At 41.0% G+C, this 19,223-nt stretch overlaps 1 protein-coding gene across 2 annotated transcripts in view; it reads left to right on the top strand.

Moving 5' to 3' along the window:
• The window catches only part of LOC115218074 (tubulin polyglutamylase complex subunit 2-like), a 28,001-nt gene extending 13,730 nt beyond the window's left edge, over positions 1–14,271 (top strand). The window contains exons 4-9 of one of the 2 annotated variants that reach the window (XM_029787848.2): positions 737–880; positions 2,620–2,721; positions 4,799–4,950; positions 7,335–7,480; positions 10,614–10,673; positions 13,959–14,271. In XM_029787848.2, the coding sequence (XP_029643708.1) occupies positions 737–880; positions 2,620–2,721; positions 4,799–4,950; positions 7,335–7,480; positions 10,614–10,673; positions 13,959–14,028 (674 nt within the window). In that variant the 3' untranslated portion in view covers positions 14,029–14,271. Of the gene's footprint in view, positions 1–736; positions 881–2,619; positions 2,722–4,798; positions 4,951–7,334; positions 7,485–10,613; positions 10,674–13,958 lie in introns of those variants that run through there. The other variant, XM_036508020.1, reaches the window with a different exon arrangement.
• The last annotated feature ends 4,952 nt before the right edge of the window (positions 14,272–19,223 follow it).

Raw genomic sequence — 19,223 nt, 5'->3', positions numbered from 1 at the left:
TAGGGCTACAACCCAGCAGATGGGGCTCTGGTGAAAATCCTCGGAGTGTCAGTTTCGGCAACCGGCAGCTCCTCGGTCGTTCTGTCCCTGCGTCTGCGGACAATCTGCGGCAAACAGGATGTCTCTACATGCGGGATTGTTGGGGACCGCTTGTGAAATCCACATATTCCTACGAGACTTCTTCCTTGAATTCTCACAAGAGGGTGGTAGAAGAAGCCGACTCAACCCGCCCAGGGTGAATGTCACCACAAGTACAAGTGCAAGTAAGTGGTTTGTATTGTAGTGGTGTTGGAATGTAGTGGTATAGTCATGGTATGTTTTGATACAATAGTATACTACAGCAGTCGGCGAGCTGGCACTAAGGCGGTGAGCTGGCAGAATCATTAGCACGTCGGGCGAAATGCCAAGCGGTATTTCATCTGCCGTTACGTTGTGAGTTCAATTTCCGCCGAGGTTGACTTTGCCTTTCATCCTTTCGGGGTTCATAAATTAAGTACCAGTTACGCACTGGGGTTGATATAATTGACTTAATCCGTCTATCTGTCCTTGTTTGTCCCCTCTGTGTTTAGCCCCTTGTGGGTAGTAAAGAAATAGGTATGATAGTGGTAAGTGTTGGTGCTTAGGTGTAGCACTCTAGAAGCAGTGTGGTACTGTAATGGGCGGTATCAATGATGTAGTATAGTGGTGTAGAATATCTGTTTATTCCTTAATTCTCGTTCTTATATGAATGTTACAGGTTCCAATCCATATCCATTAGGACTGATGTATTTACACCCAGTGGATGACATCATGGAAATAACTGGAAAGTCCAAGAACAAGGCAGGGAAAACAGTTACAAAAGAACAAGACTCTGACACAGAATCAGAAGATGAAGATTCTGGTGAGAAATATTTATTTTGTTGTTGTTGTTGTTGTAATTGCTGCTTGTTTGTTTCTTTGTTGAGCGAAGCGGTTTTCGTCCCAGAGCTTGCAAGATCGCGCCTCATGATCGTCTGTAGTGGGAGAAGTCCGAAACGTGGTCCTTTGCTATTCGTAAGACCCGCAGAAGAGAAAACAGGTCAACCCTCGACACCAAGAGCATCGACGGATGGATGAATGCGCATCCAGGCTTAGCAGTTGCGTAGGAAGTCGGGGACAAGAAACAGGAAGAAAGTTGGGGCAAAAGAGTACACAGGGGTCGCCACCCCCCACCCCCTGCCGGAGCCTTGTGGAGCTTTAGGTGTTTTCACTTAATAAACACACACAACGCCCAGTCTGGGAATCGAAACCGTGATCCTCTGACTGCGAGTCCGCTGCCCTAACCACTGGGCCATTGCACCTCCACTGTAATTGCTGTAGTGTGAAAGAGTAGCATTAGAGACAGGAGAGTTGCCAGCTTTTGTCTTATCTTTATTATTACTACTATATATAAGGTGATAAGATGGCAGAATTGTTAGCACACCGGGCAAAAATGCTTAGCAGCATTTCACCTGTCTTTATGTTCTGAGCTCAAATTCTGCCTGTCTTTACGTTCTGAGCTCAAATTCTGCCTGTCTTTACATTCTGAGCTCAAATTCCGCCTGTCTTTACGTTCTGAGCTCAAATTCTGCCTGTCTACGTTCTGAGCTCAAATTCTGCCTGTCTTTACGTTCTGAGCTCAAATTCCGCTGAGGTTGACTTTGCCTTTCATCCTTTCAAGGTCCATAAAATAAGTACCAGTTAAACACTGGGGTCGATGTAATTGATTTGTCCCCTCTGCCAAAATTGCTGCCCTTGGTACAAAATTTGAAACCATACCTCTGCTGGTGACAAAGGGCCTCTTGCTCAGAGTAAAAGGTAGACTGTATGACGCATGTGTACAAACAGCCATGCTACATGGCAGTGAAACATGGGCCCTGACTGCTGAGGACATGCATAAGCTTGCAAGGAATGAAGCCAGTATTCTTCGATAGATGTGTAATGTCAATGTGCATACTCGACAGAGTGTAAGTGCCTTGAGAGAAAAGTTGGACCTAAGAAGCATCAGATGTGGTGTGCAAGAGAGACGACTGTGCTGGTATGGTCATGTGGTGAGAATGAATGAGGATGAGATGGTGCAGAGTATTGTTGGAAGATGTACAGTCTTCCAATTGTACACTCTGACTATTGAGGGTCTTGCAATTTTCCTAAACACTTCTGTCTAGACAGTGGCAGTGATTCTTAAACTCTGTGGGAAAAAATGAGGAGGTGTGACATCTCTCTGATTGCTGACAACTTCCAGAACCATCACAGTTGCTGGGAACTTAGTATGCTTGACCATTGGAACGTAAACACACTAGCATCGGTTTTCAAGTGATGTTGGGGGGACAAACACAGACACACAAACATAAACATACATACATACATACATACATATATATATATATATATATATATACGACGGACTTCTTTCAGTTTCCGTCTACCAAATCCATTCACAAGGCTTTGGTCAGCCTGAGGCTATAGTAAAAGACATTTTCCTAAGGTGCCACGCAGTGGAACTGAACCCGGAACCATGTGGCTCGTAAGCAAGCTACTTACCACACAGCCACTCCTATGCCTCTAATTGATAATTTCTTCTTCTTTGGAGATCTGATTGACTTCTTACATTTATTTTCTTAGGCTTAAAGAAACCATCTTTTACCTCCTCTTATCGAATATTTGAGTTGGATCCTTGTGCTGGACTTGGTAAGGTGTGTCTGGTTTACCGTAATTCGCATTCAGGTAAGGTCCTTAACATTTGGATATCTTGATGTAACTGAAGTGAAAAGTGAATGTCAATTTAGTTTCTGATTGTGATCTGGCTTCTATCCTTTGACCTGTCTTGTATGGGCGGTGACCCTTATTAGTTTGGCTTCTGTCTTTTGACCTGTCTGGTATGGGAGGTGACCCTTATTAGTTTGGCTTCTGTCCTTTGACCTGTCTAGTATGGGAGGTGGCCCTTATTAGTTTGGCTTCTGTCCTCTGACCTGTTCAGTATAGGAGGTGGCTCTTATTAGTTTGGCCTTTGTCCTTTGACCTGTCTGGTATGGGAGGTGACCCTTATTAGTTTGACCTGACTGGTATGGGAGGTGACCCTTATTAGTTTGACCTGACTGGTATGGGAGGTGACCCTTATTAGTTTGACCTCTGTCCTTTGACCTGTCTGGTATGGGAGGTGAACCTTATTAGTTTGGCTTCTGTCCTTTGACCTGTCTGGTATGGGAGGTGACCCTTATTAGTATGGCCTCTGTCCTTTGACCTGCTCGGTATAGGGGAACCCTATCAGGAGTTTGCACTCCGCTGGCATAGTTATCAGGGTTGTTGAGGCACACATACCACCATACTGCAACACAGACTGGATCTTTTGATGGTAGAATAAATTATGCAAATTTTGATGGACAATCTATACCTTGCATTAGAAATTCTTGGGCAAACTACATCTTGGGTTAAAAATTATTAGACAAGCTATGCTCCACATTATAAATTCTTGATCAGCGTACATTTTGCTTTAGAAATTTTCGGATAATCAATATCTGACATTGGAAATTCTTGGACAACCTCAGACTTTCAAAAAGACACTAAATGCCATTGTTTTCATTGATTTAACAATATTTTATTCTAAAATTGAATTAGCTTGCTCTTTATGCGTTGTGGAGGTGAATGTGTCTGGGATACGTCCTAAATTGATAGGAAAGAAGCTGGACATTATGGGTTGTGATAATCATTTCCACCACCAGCAACACTACTACTACTACCACCATCAATAACATCTCATTATTACCACCAACATTATCTTCAAACCACCACTACCTCTTTTATCAATATCATTGCCATCAATACCACTACCACCACCAAAATCATCCCCCACCACCTCCATTCTCAAAACCATCATCATCATGATTACACCACCACCAACACCTCCACCACTACCAGTATCGTCATAGAGCTAATGAGGAGGCTTTTTATGTGTTCATTCAACCTGCTAGAAATAACAGCCAAATCTCTTTGAAATTGTATACTGTTGTCTTAAAAAGGAAGAACACATTGGATGATGTAGTCCTAGATATCCCTAAAGGAGACAAGATGGCCATGACTAGAATGTCATCAGTTGCATGTCTGCTCAATCAGGGTTGTCCTGAGACTGAAAAAGTAACACCATCATCGTTGCCATCATCATCATCATCAACATCTTTGATATCGTTATCATTATCATCACCACTACTAACTACCTGTACCATTCTCAACACCACCACCATCAATGCCATCATCACTGCCACCACCACTTGTGCTGGTGGCACGTGAAAAAACATTCAAGCGAGACTGGCTCCTGTGCAGGTGGCACATAAAAAGCACCATTTGAGCATGGCCGCTTCCAGTATCGCCTGACTGGTCCTCGTGCCGGTGGCGTGTAAAAGCACCTACTACACTCTCGGGGTGGTTGGCATTAGGAAGGGCATCCAGCTGTAGAAACTCTGCCAGATCAGATTGGAGCCTGGTGCAGCCATCTGGTTCGCCAGACCTCAGTCAAATCGTCCAACCCATGCTAGCATGGAAAGCAGACGTTAAACGATGATGACCTTCCACAATGCCAACATCATCATCAACACCATCACCACTATCAACTACCCATACCATTCTCATTGCCATTCTCACCACCACTCCCAGGTAACATTATCACCGCTACCACCACCACCACCACCCTCAGTACCATCAACATTATCGCTACAACCGTCAGTACCATTCTCACTACAGCCTACCACCACCACCACAAACCCCATCATTATCTCGTCATAAAAGTAAACAAGATCTCTTATTGCAGGTTGCAGTGAAATCTGGTTCCTCGATCGGTCTCTCAGATGGCATTTCTTGGTGGCAAATTTCACAACTTATTATCGTTTGATGTTGCTACATCTTGGTCTGCCCCAGTGGCAGTACATCTTCACAGACATTGGCTTATCAATGCAGGCAAAGGTACGACTTTGTTCTAATTAATAGTTTCAAATTTTGGCACAATGCCCGCAATTTTAGGCGGCGGGATGGGTGGGTGGTAGAATGTTGTTAGTCGATTACATTGACCCCAATGTTTTGTTCAACCACCGAAAGGATAAATGGCCAAGTCATCCTTGGTATTACAGCTGGTTGCTCTATGCCAGAGGTTCTCAACCATTTTTTATCTATGGATCCCTTTGAACCTTCGTAGCTATTCGATGTTTAAAAGTTTTATAGACCCTTCTTTCAGAAGGGTCTATAAGAGTTTTGTGAGAACTGCAATGCTGTATGAGAGTAAGACATGGTGCTTGAGGGAGAGAGAGATGGTAATTTTGAGAAGGACTGAGAGAGCAATGCTGAGAGAAAGTCCAGGCAAGATTGTTTATGGAAGACCGACAGTTGCCCATGCATACCAGCCTCCCTGCTCCATTCCACCGATGTTATCCAAAGGAAAGGCAGCAGCCGATACAGCTTGGCACCAGTGACATCACAACTCATTTCTACAGTTGAGTGAACTGAAGCAACATGAAATAAAGTGTCTTGCTCGAGAACAGAACACACAGCCTGGTCTGGGAATTGAACTCACTACCTCATGATTATGAGCCTGATGCCCTAACCACTGAGCCATGTGCCTTCAGCTGTAAAATCCTGTCTCAAATCAATTCCTATCCAAGCCAAGTCCTTTTTCCATGTTGGTATGGGTTAGACGGCTTGACAGGAACTGGCAAGGCTAGGGGTCTGCACCAGGTCCCATAGTCTGTTTCAGCTTGGTCTCTACAGCTTTATGCTCTCCCTAGCACCAACCACTTTACAGAGTGTACTGGGTGCTTTTTATGTAGCACCATCACCACTGCTTTCTACATGGTACCAGCAAAGAAAAATACACGTCAAATGACTGAAGAACAGTCATTTATCTCATGATGACATCGTTCACAGTTTCAAAATGGACATGTCAAGACAAAGGGAAGTTAACACACACACACACACTATATTTATTTCTATTTAAGTCACATCCCTAATTTAGTGTTAAATCTTGGTACAAAAATTTCCCCTTCATATCGTTACTAGTGTTGCCTTACTGGCACTTGAAAAACATTCAAGTGAAGTCATTACCAGTGCCGCTGGACTGGCTCCTGTGCAGGTGGCACGTAAAATACACCATTTGAGTGTGGCTGTTGCCAGTACCGCCTGACTGGCCCTCGTGCCGGTGGCACATAAAAACACCCACTACACTCTTGGAGTGGTTGGCATTAGGAAGGGCATCCAGCTGTTGAAACTGCCGGGTCAGACTGGAGTCTGGTGCAACCTTCTGGTTCGCCAGTCCTCAGTCAAATCGTCCAACCCATGCCAGCATGGAAAGTGGACGTTAAATGATGATGATGATGATTCAAGCTTTGCCTACATATTAGTTGCAGGGCGTTATTTTCCTGTTAAAATCAAATATAAAATAGTGCAACTTACACATGAATAAATACATATACAATCTTACAGTTTTCCTCTACTACATTTCACTAACAAGACATTGGTCAACTAACTGTGATAATAGAAGACACTAACTGACAGTCTCCATGCATGAGGAATAAACCTTAAACCAAAGATCCCCAAAGTAAATTTCTTAACTGAGCATTTTCCAATTGAAGTCGAATGTAGAGGGTTTGTTGGACACAGTGTGAGACGACTGTTGTTATCGTTAGGCCTAACTCATCGTAAAGTAAATACCACCATGACCTATATCCAAACTACAATGGAGAAGGATAGCCACTGGATTTGGTTAAAAAGAGACGATGAGCGATGGCTAGAGAAATATTGAGCTATATTTAATGACCAGTTGATCTCGCAAGTGGGGGCTCATATCAGTGGGGGAGGCCAGTGTGCAGTGATGCCCTGAAACAGCGCGCATTCTCTCCTGATGACCCCATACACTTGCTGGCTTCCGGTATGCGGAGTTCTTGACTGGTAGCACTTGCATGTGCAAGTGGTTTGCGAGACATCAATATGGCCATTGTTAGGAAAAACTTTATTAGAATTTTAAAAATTTTGTTCTGCATTTCTTAAATGGATTTAACCCTTTAGTGTTCGCATTATTCTGCCAAAATTAATCCTTTTTTATCTAAATTGTTTTGAACTAATCATGCATTATCTTGAATCTATGAGATTTTGATGAGGTACCTGTAATTTTTAAAACGATATTGTAGGGTTAGTGTGAGAGACCAGATCTGGCCAGTCTGACCATAAAACAGGCAGAATACTTTTGGCCGGATATGGCCGGTTTAAATGCTAAAGGGTTAATGAAGTTATTTTGTTTTGTGTGAAGCTATCTTGTTTTGATTTTCATTACTAATCTATTTACAACTGTTCACTAACAGCAATGGTTTAACATATATGCTCCTAGCCGTATTCAAACTGATGTTTCCCAAGGAAGAACTTACGAACACGATTTGAGGGATTCTCTCTCGGTAACGCCAAACCAATTGGACGTCTCCAAAATTTTCAAAGGAAAGAATGAAAAAAAGTAAGTCTTTTAATTAAAAATTTATCCAAGGAAAAGAAAAAAACCGTCTAAGCATGGCTATGTGGTTAAGAAGTTTGCTTCCCAACCACATGGTTCCAGGTTCAGTCCCACTGCATGGTACCTTGGGCAAGTGTCTTCTACTATAGCCCTGGGCCAAACAATGCCTTGTGAGTGGATTTGGTAGATAGAAACTGTGTCGAAGCTCATTATATATGTGTATTTGTATTTGCTCCTTCTCCACTGCTTGACACCAGTGTTGGTTTGTTTATCTCCCCCATAACTTAGTGGTTCAGCAAAAGATAAAACAAGCACCTAACTTTAAAAAGTAAATACTGGGACTCATTTTTGCCAGCTGAGTTGGCTGGAGCAACATGAATTGAAGTGTTTTGCTCAAGAACACAATGTGTTGCCCAGTTCAGTTATTGAAACCACAAACTTGCCATCATGAGTCCAACACCCTAACCACTAAGCCATGTGCCTCCCCACTTGGGTAAATGGCACTAGGTTGAAACTTTTCAGCCACTCCTATGTATATATATATATATATATATATACGACGGGCTTCTTTCAGTTTCCGTCTACCAAATCCACTCACAAGGCTTTGGTCGGCCTGAGGCTACAGTAGAAGACACTTGCCCAAGGTGCCACACAGTGGGAATGAACCCGGAATCATGTGGTTCGTAAGCAAGCTACTTACCACACAGCCACTCCTACGCCTATGTGTGTATATATATATATATGTATGTATGTATATGTATATATACGACGGGCTTCTTTCAGTTATCGTCTACCAAATCCACCCACAAGGCTTTGGTCAGCCCAAGGTTATAGTAGAAGACACTTGCCCGAGGTGCCACGCAGTGGGACTGAACCCGGAACCATGTGGTTCGTAAGCAATCTACTACCACACAGCCACTCCCTAACACTTACTGACTACCATCAGGTGTTCGGCTTATTATTGTTCTTTATTGAGGATATTTGTCATTATTCATCACTGCTTGATGTTATGTACCTCAGTGAATTCAATTCGGTGAAATCTTCTTGCTTGTTAAACTCACCCTACACGCCGACATTTTGCGTAGACTAACTGAAATGTTTGTTATTCACAACCTGTCTGCACCAGTTAATATCAATGTCATCACCTACCCATGTCACTGACCACTAAATGTTCTCTGACCGATTTCTCACTGCCAAACCTAGCCTTCACTGCATCTGTTGGCCATCAGATCAGCTGATCACTTTCCCTTCAGAGATGGTGGTAGGAAATCTTTATATATAAAAGTGAAGTTGTGTGTCTGTCTCCTACGATTTAGATTCCTTACTCCCACATTTTGCGGTGCAGTGTAACCAACAGCGGGTATCTTATAGTCGTGATTCATATCGAGCCCTTCTGGGTATTAGCGCGTCTACGATTTAAAAAAACATCTACCATCATTTTTTTGCTATTATATAAGGGAAGTAACTCTCTAAAAATGTATTATTAAATCTCAGAACGTAAAAAGCTACAGTAACACCCCACTTTGTGGTTAGCCATATTGAGATGGCTATTATACTTTACATCTCTAAAAATGCTTATATAGTTATTTCCCTTACAAACCCAAGCAACGCCGGGTGATACTGCTAGAAAGAAATAGGAATAAAATGTGTTGGGTCGACTCATTTGAAGTGAAAACTGCAATCCACAAAACTGCTAATTATAACAAGTTCTTTAATTAGCACAAAGTTGGAAAGACTAATAGTAAATTAATTTAACTGAAGCACTCACCTGCTATTTATCCTAATGGTCACAGAAAGGCAGTGAGCTGGCAGAGTTCTTTGCACACTGGACAAACTGCTTAGCGACAGTTCTTTGGATTTTATTTTGAGTTGAAATTTTGCTGATGTTGGCTTCACATTTTATCATTTCAAAGTTCATAAAATAAGTACCATTTGAGCACTGGGGGTCAGTGTAATAGACTATCCCCCTTCCCTCAAATGTCAGGCCTTGTGTTTATAGTAGACAGAAACTGTGTGGAAGCCCATTCTATGTTTTATATATATATATATATATATTAGACGTAGGAGTGGCTGTGTGGTAAGTAGCTTGCTTACAAACCACATGGTTCCAGGTTCATTCCTACTGCGTGGCACCTTGGGCCAGTGTCTTCTACTATATACATATATATATATGTATGTATGTCTGTGTTTGTCCCCCCCAATATCGCTTGACAACCGATGCTGGCGCGCTTACATCCCCGTAACTTAGCTTACAAAGAATAAGTCCTGGGGTCGATTTGCTCGACTAAAGGCAGTGCTCCAGCATGGCCACAGTCAAATGACTGAAACAAGTAGAAGAGTAATATACATATAAATTTAAATAATAATTGTTCTGGTGTTTGCTGAATTTTCTTGAGAACAATCTTTTCTTAGTGGTCAGACCATAGGGGGTCTACATCTAGCATAATGGATGTCAACTTAGTGGTCATCCTTCTAATATATATATATTGTCAATAATAAAAGGGTAAAATTAATTAATTATTAATTAATAATTTTACCAAGTAGTGTTCAGTATGTAAAAATACCATTTACGGCATATTTAAAACATTACGTTATATAATGTTTTATATATATATATATATATATATATATAGGTGCAGGCATGGCTGTTTGATGAGAAGCTAGCTTCCCAACCGCATGGTATTAATGACTACCTATGCTATATTTTAAGGGTTGTATCCCCTATATTTCTTGAAAAGATTTATAGGAATGACTAATTGTGGACAAAAAAAAAATGTAGAGGAGACAACCCTTGAATTTCAATTAATTGAAAATATAAGTGAAGAATGACAAATTGCTCAAGTGCCATGCAGTGGGACTGAACCAAAAACCATGTGGTCAGGAAGCAAACTTTTCAACCACACAGCTATGCTTGCATCCAATGCTGACAATCTACTTAGTAGAATCTTATTGCCTTTCCTATACAAAACATCCATCAATATTTAAGATTATGTTAATATCCTGCAACCAGCGTTTGTGTCTTTCTGTTTCCTATTGGAAACTTGTGCTTCTGTGTTAAGCTATTACAAAATATGCTGTTATTGAAATAAAGGTATGTAAATAAATAATTAAAAATTTAACAAACATTTCTTTACAGAAAACCGCCTGTAGCTCAACAGATCAATCAAATGGTAAAAAAGAGGGTAGTTCAGAACAGGTATTTTTTGTTACCTTTTGCTTTGTTCCACTTTTAGAGAGAAAGAGAGGGAGTGTTCATGTGTATGTATAGGTAGATTTAAAACTGCAGAGAAAGGAACACTGTTCTGCTCTGAGACTATGAAATAGCTGTGCCAAGACATGCTCTCGGAACCACTGAGCTGACACTAAAATATCTTTTTCTGTTGACTATTTTAGCATCCGAGCTGGCAGAATCGTTAGCACGCCAGGCGAAATGCTTAGCCGTATTTCGTCTGCCGTTATGTTCTGAGTTCAAATTCCGCCAAAGTCAACTTTGCCTTTCATCCTTTCGGGGTCAATAAATAAAGTACCAGTTACGCACTGGGACCAATGTAATTGACCTAATCCCTTTGTTTGTCCCCTCTATGTTTAGCCCCTTGTAGGCAATAAATAGGTATTTCGTCTGCCGCTACGTTCTGAGTTCAAATTCCACCGAAGTCGACTTTTGCCTTTCATCCTTTCGGGGTCGATAAATAAAGTACCAGTTACGCACTGGGGTCGATGTAATCAACTTAATCCCCTTTGTCTGTCTTTATTTGTCCCCTCTATGTTTAGCCCCTTGTAGGCAATAAAGAAATAGGTATTTCGTCTGCCGCTACGTTCTGAGTTCAAATTCCACCGAAGTCGACTTTTGCCTTTCATCCTTTCGGGGTCGATAAATAAAGTACCAGTTACGCACTGGGGTTGATGTAATCAACTTAATCCCTTTGTCTGTCTTTATTTGTCCCCTCTATGTTTAGCCCCTTGTAGGCAATAAAGAAATAGGTATTTCGTCTGCCGCTACGTTCTGAGTTCAAATTCCACCGAAGTCGACTTTTGCCTTTCATCCTTTCGGGGTCGATAAATAAAGTACCAGTTACGCACTGGGGTCGATGTAATCAACTTAATCCCCTTGTGGGCAATAAAAAATATATTTTAGCATCAGTCACCACCACCAGTATTCCTACATGTTTTTTGTTTTTCCCCCACATCTGACAGAGTTTGTCATACAACACCCCCATTCCATGTTATGAAACCCAAAATACATGTATTACTTAGTTATTTTGTTTGACCCTTTAGTACTTAGACTAGCAGCATCTGGCCCAGATATTCAACCAAATCTGACCTCTCACACTTACCAATTCTAAAGATAAACAATTGTAATCTCAAATCTACAAGATAATACATGATTAATTCAAAAGACAGAGGTGTACTTCCCAGGCAAGAGTTTCGATCCATCAGGGACCATGTGTTGAAACTAAATTGATTGCTGTGTTGGTGGGTGGCACGTAAAAAGCACCCACTACACTCACGGAGTGGTTGGCGTTAGGAAGGGCACATGTGTTAAGTCTTTGTGTATTTCTGAATGGCTGTCTTCACTTAATCACTTAAGCATTCAGATTACTTCTGTCAAATCTAATGCTTCTTTATTTACCTGATGACGGGTCAAGACCCAGAAACTGTAGTCCGTGTGTATCACTTAGGTTGACGAGGGAAGGATGACCTCCCTTTGCAAATACCATAAGGGCACAGAAAATGTGCCTAAAGCCAGCTGGAGACGATGTTCTCCTGGGGCTACAAGCTACAGTAACACCCACCCTTAGTGGTTAGCCATACTGAAATGGCAAGTATACCTCACATTGTCATGCACTTACTGTTTATACCTCGTTCAGAGATTTATTATTTATTTACATTGTTTTGAATTAATCAAGCATTATCTCATAGCTTTGAGATTTCAGTGTGGAGGCACGTGGCTTAGTGGTTAGGGTGTCAGCACCATGATTGTAAGATTGTGGTTTCGATTCTTGGACCAGGCAACGCATTGTGTTCTTGAGCAAAACACTTCGTTTCACGTTGCTCCAGTCCACTCAGCTGGCAAAAATGAGTAACGCTGCAATGGACTGGTGTCCCATCCAGCTGGGGAACACATACGCCATTGAAACCGGGCCCATGAGCCTGGCTAGGCTTTAAAAGGGTGCATTTATTATTATTTTTTTGCGATTTGAGTAATGTGATTGCTTTATTTTTAGAATGACATCCTGGGGTAGGTGTGAGAGTATGGATCTGGTTAGCTTGAATATAAAGCAGGTAGAATAATTGGGCTGAATAAGGTCTGGTCAAATGCTAAAGGGTTAAACATTTAGCTTGCTTACCAACCACATGGTTCCGGGTTCAGTCCTACTGTGTGGCATCTTGGGCAAGTGTCTTCTACTATAGCCTTGGGCTGACCAAAGCCTTGTGAGTTGATTTGGTAGACAGAAACTGAAAGAAGCCCTATATATATATGTGTGTGTATGTATGTATGTATCTGTCCCCCAACATCACTTGGCAACTGGTGCTGGTGTGTTTATGTCCCTTTAACTTAGTAGTTCAACAAAAGAGACCAAAGAAATAAGTCCTGAGGTCAATTTGCTCGACTAAAGACGGTGCCCCAGCATGGCTGCAGTCAAATGACTGAAACAATTAAAAGAATAAAAGAACTTGTTTGTAATATGGTGTTAAAATGTCTCTGAATGGCTAACATGTGTCTCTGACACTCCAATTGCAGTATTTCAAAAGAATTTGAATAAATAAGCATTTCTTTCATTGACGAAGTAACCCACGTTATTGAGTACAAGAAAGTTCATCATTTTGTTCAAATGACTGGAAATGAGAAGGGACCAGGAAATGTGGCTATTTGCTGTACTTGATAAGATATGTTAAAAGCACCCAGCACACTTCCATCAGGAAGAACATCCAGCCATAGAAATCATGCCACAACAGACAGTTGGAGTCTCCCTGCCAGCATGCAAAGATGTTAAACGATGATGAAGTATATAGGCGTAGGAGTGGCTGTGTAGTAAGTAGCTTGCTTACGAACCACATGGGTCCAGGTTCAGTCCCACTGCGTGGCACTTTGGGCAAGTATCTTCTACTATAGCCTCGGGCTGACTAAAGCCTTGTGAGTGAATTTGGTAGACGGAAACTGAAAGAAGCCTGTTGTATATATGTATGTGTGTATATATGTTTGTCCCCCCAACATCGCTTGACAACTGATGCTGGTTTGGCAAAAGAGACCGATAGAATACGTAACTAGGCTTACAAAGAATAAGTCCTGGGGGTCGATTTGGTCGACTAAATGCGGTGCTCCAGCATGGCCACAGTCACATGACTGAAACAAGTAAAAGAGTAAAAGTATATCCACACATACTTATTCACTTTGACAGAGTAATCTGAATATTAAAGAATTAAAATGAAGTTTGCTTAAACTTGAGTTTAATATTTCTTTTTTTTTTCTCCCCCACAGACAAACTGGCCTGGTCAACCCAAGACTTGTTCCTTTAAATCAAAATAATACTTTAAAAGGAAGCAAATAAATGAATGATCTTCAAAAATCATTTGACACCTGCTTTTTTGGTGCTGGTTGTCATGGTCCGAGCTGATTCCTGTTTGAAGTTAGGAATTCCCTGATGGGTTGGAGGATCAGATCTCAAATCACAACTAGTTGAGTGGATGGAGGGACATGTAATTGGTACTACATTAGACAAGAGATTTAACACTTAAATAGAGACAGGAGCAACACACCATTGTCTGCTTGCTTCTGGGAAGACTACGATGTTAAACAAAACAAAAAAAAACAGAAGTCAATAATTAAATTGAAACAATGATTTTATTTTCCAGAAGACCTTATTTTATTTTTTTTTTGTCTTTACACATTTGGGAAAAGAATATAAATACAATTCAAACAATTTGATGCAAATTATAAAATTTCATTTAATAAAATTGCATGATCTTAAACAATGAAAGTGAAAATTCAACAAATTACATTTAAGCCAACATTGAATATAAATCAATATCTTTTAAAGCTGAAATGTGAAAAAGTTTTTTGATTTCTTGGTTATTTGTCTCATTTTGGGTTGGGAATGGTTGAAGGGGCGGTAGATGGGGTCGGATTGGTGCCAAAATTTACACTGGGGAGTAAAATGGGGTGGGCAATGGTGTGAGGAGGGTTGCAAGTCACTCGGGGCTACCGTTTGGTTGCCATGGTGAGGAATATGGGAAAAATTGAGTTTTATGGGATAGACAGGTTGCACTGTTTGAATAATGGTGGCTTTTCGTGTTGCTGCAGGGGTTAGAGGTGGTTAACTTTAATTGTGGGTGTAAAAATTTAACCAATATAACTTGGGGTTTCTTCTGGCTTTCTATAAGGGTAGTGAAGGCCTTTATGTCTAATGTAGCATCTAAAGAAATGAACCCACTATGCCAACCACAAGAACGACAACAACACATGCAGCACTACATATTCCGAATGCAATGCTCCGGATACACACAAGACGATAGAGTCAGAGTGCACAAAAGAGCGAAAGCAAGATTCGAACGCATTCTAAGGGACGACGAAAATGGTATATGCCACCCTATACCGCAACAAGTTCTGGAATAGGTTAGAGAGAGACACCAACAAAAGGAAGAGAAACGATACTTGGTATGATAACAGGAAATTTCACGGGGTAATGTTCGTTGATGCCACACCTAAGAACGAGCTAAGGCATTCAAGAAAATCCTGCGCATTACTGGCCTTAAAAATCAAGGTTGTAGAAAAGACAGGTAGGACTATCAAATCTGCATTATGCAGATCATATCCATTTGATAGAATCACGTGTCAAAGTAATTGTGCAGTACGTTCGACAAACCCACATGTGAACTGCAAAACCAAGGGCACTGTATACCAAATTGAGTGCCAAGAAGGAGCTTGCGCAACTAAGCCAGAGTCATACATAGGTGAGACAAACCCACATGTGAACTGCAAAACCAAGGGCACTGTATACCAAATTGAGTGCCAAGAAGGAGCTTGCGCGACTAAGCCAGAGTCATACATAGGTGAGACAAACCCACATGTGAACTGCAAAACCAAGGGCACTGTATACCAAATTGAGTGCCAAGAAGGAGCTTGCGCGACTAAGCCAGAGTCATACATAGGTGAGACAAACCCACATGTGAACTGCAAAACAAGGGCACTGTATACCAAATTGAGTGCCAAGAAGGAGCTTGCGCAACTAAGCCAGAGTCATACATAGGTGAGACAAACCCACATGTGAACTGCAAAACCAAGGGCACTGTATACCAAATTGAGTGCCAAGAAGGAGCTTGCGCAACTAAGCCAGAGTCATACATAGGTGAGACAAACCCACATGTGAACTGCAAAACCAAGGGCACTGTATACCAAATTGAGTGCCAAGAAGGAGCTTGCGCGACTAACCCAGAGTCATACATAGGTGAGACAAACCCACATGTGAACTGCAAAACCAAGGGCACTGTATACCAAATTGAGTGCCAAAAAGGAGCTTGCGCGACTAACCCAGAGTCATACATAGGTGAGACGAACCCACATGTGAACTGCAAAACCAAGGGCACTGTATACCAAATTGAGTGCTAAGAAGGAGCTTGCGCGACTAACCCAGAGCCATACATAGGTGAGACTTCTTGGAGTATCAATGATAGGTTCAAAGAACATCTGGACAACTACATTGAAAAGAAACCAAACTATCTTCTATCAGCATGCTGTAGACTGCCACAAGGGATCCTTAGGGAAACTTAAGTTAAACATCCTATCAACACATCCCACCGATGCAATGTTGAGACAGGTCACAGAAGCTGTTTGCATACAAGAATACAAACCTACTCTCAACCGAAAATCCGAATGGAGTGACATCCAAATCCCATTCAGGAGGACCATTCTATAACCACCCCTCTCTCTCGTTTACATGTAATCCTTACATACATGTTGAAATGCGTGGTGCTAAAACACTTATGTGCAGTTATATGTAACCGTATGAGCGTACGTTGTTTGGTACGTATGTGGTGCTATAAAAAAATGCACATATGAGTATGTATGGATGTATGTATGCGTTTATGCATATATAAAAAAAAGAGCAGATAGGTTAATATAATGCATGTTCGATTTTTAACCGTTGCCCTTGAATACTGTGTCGTATTTTGTATGTAGAAGTGAATAAGCATATATGAGTGTGTCTATATGATTGTGTGTACTTGTGTATATGTATATGGCTATATGTGCACAGTTGCACCTAAACGTTGTATCCATTCACCGTTAGATGATGATGAGGGACAAACACACACACATATGTGTGTGTGCGTCTATATAAACATGTGTGTATATATACAACCTTCAACAAAGTAACAGTCATGTACACAACTTGGACGGACACATACCAGTACACGCACACACAGACGTCTGCCCATTCTCCTAGATACTCACGTACATGTACACACATACATACGCACATGCGTACGTATGTGCATACACACATACATACGTAGATATATATAACTTGAACTAACTAAATGTAAAGGAAAAAAAAAGAAAAGTAAAAGTAAAACAAAAGTTTTGAGATATAGAGATAAGTGGCTGATAATAGGTTTTAGAGTTTTGTTGTGGGGGTAAGGGTCGTAAATCACTTCCTAGTTTTTGGGGGGGGTTTGAAATTTGATGTAATGAGTGGTCAGTCTACACCTATCCATCACTACAGGTTTATAGCGTTAAGTTTATAGTGTGTGTGCGTGCATATACACATACACACACACACACACATGCGCACGTATGTACATACATGCATACATACATACATACATACATATATATATAACGAACTGTTACTTTCTCAGATGCAGCACGGATTTTTGTCAGTGAACAGGTCACGGTCTTAAAGCGACGAAAATATTTTGACCAATTAAACTTAAATGTTGAAGTGAATCGAACGGCTTTTGTGTGTTTCTTAACTGGCTTACAAACACCTTCCACGCTGCAATTGTTTTCGTTTCAGCACACGATCTCAGATCAAATCACTTGCTATGCAAGTACATCTCTGTGATGTAATTCTTTGGACTAACAATGTTTGTGGCTGAAGAGAGCTTTAAACCATCTTTTATATCAATAATACACTGATGTAATAACGGATTGATCATAAAGCTTGAAACACATGTACTGCGATATCCTTTGTGTTCTGTTTTTAATTTTATTTGATATATATGGACTCCTAGAGGCTAAAGCAGCCAATCAAACCCCTGACATCACCCCTACATTACAAAATCTAATCAAATCTATAGAGACAACAATACCTCCAAAGCAGGAACATACTACAGACTGTTACTCAGTTAAAAACACCTGGATTAAAAATCTCAAAGCACGCAAATTTGCTTCCTGGAACTTCATAAAAAATAATAACAAAGCAGACATTTATGAAAAGTGGCTCAACTCCGCCCCAATCATCCTACCCAAAAAACTGCAAATAAAGCCCATCCGAAATGAACCAGAAAATCAACAAAAACTCAGGGAGAAACTAGCTTTCGAAAAATTCAAAACAGAAATAGAACTATTGCAGCTCAGAGCCAATGCTAGTGAAGAAAAATTCAAGACCCTTGACAATGAAATGCAGATTGAAATCTCAAAACACTGTGAAGGAGCACTCTTTGATAAAACCACCAAACTCTGGGGAAAAAACTGCGAGGATGAAGAACTAACATCCCTCCAACGAATAGAAAAAAACAGCTGGTTCGCCAATTATGAAACAGAGTTCAAAAATGAACACCGTACAAGCAACCCATATTTTAAAAAATTAACTTCAATTCACATATCTCACCAAAAGCAAAGAAAACAAATCACAAAACACACACCACCCCTAACTTTGACAGCAACAATAACAGGACTACAACCCCATCAAAAGAACCCAGACACCCACCAACACAAGACAAAACTTTACCAGACAATGTAGACCCCAGCCCACACAAGAATTGCTCCAGAATCAGAGATCCTACCCACCTCATAGGAATCTACCTCTGAACTATGATTGTAGATCCCAACCCAAACCATTCCAAACTCGGAGTTCCCTCCCAACATATAAGAATTCACCTCTAGACCATGAATGTGGTTTCCAACCCACTCTAAGGAACCAACATTACACCCAGTACGAACAACCCAGACCCTGGAATAACCAAAACTCTTCCAGTAAGTCACTCCAACAACCCAGACTCTGGAACAACCAAAACCTCTTTAGCAGACAACATATCAACGGGGTAAAGAACAACACACACCAAAATACTGCAGACAGAAGAACCCGCAGGAATAATTTTTTAGGCAAGGGCATCAGTTTCCATGACACTAGATGGTAGATACCAACCCCGAAAAACCAAAAATAGTGAATCTCTCAAACCTAAACCTATCAACACAACAAATTGAAATCCTTTCAAAAGGACTAAAATTCACTCCAACCCCGCAATACCCTAACCTGAGAAAAATACAGGATGACATCTCACACTTTTGCAGGAAATTACGCCTCACAGAGGAATTTTTTGACAAAGAAACTAATAACGACGAATCAAGGTTCGTAACAAAAGCAGCTATAATCCCATAAAAGGCAGAAACAAAACCTTAGACAAATTTTGCGACTACATCTCAAACTTCTCTTATAGTGAATTTCCACAACCTAAACCCAACACCAGTAAAAGGGAATGGGAAAATCACCCATATGCTACGAGACAATCATGACGTCACAAT

This window comes from Octopus sinensis, linkage group LG12, assembly GCF_006345805.1.
Source record: "Octopus sinensis linkage group LG12, ASM634580v1, whole genome shotgun sequence".
Taxonomy (NCBI): Eukaryota; Metazoa; Mollusca; class Cephalopoda; order Octopoda; family Octopodidae; genus Octopus; species Octopus sinensis.
This window is presented reverse-complemented; position numbering and strand designations above follow the sequence as displayed.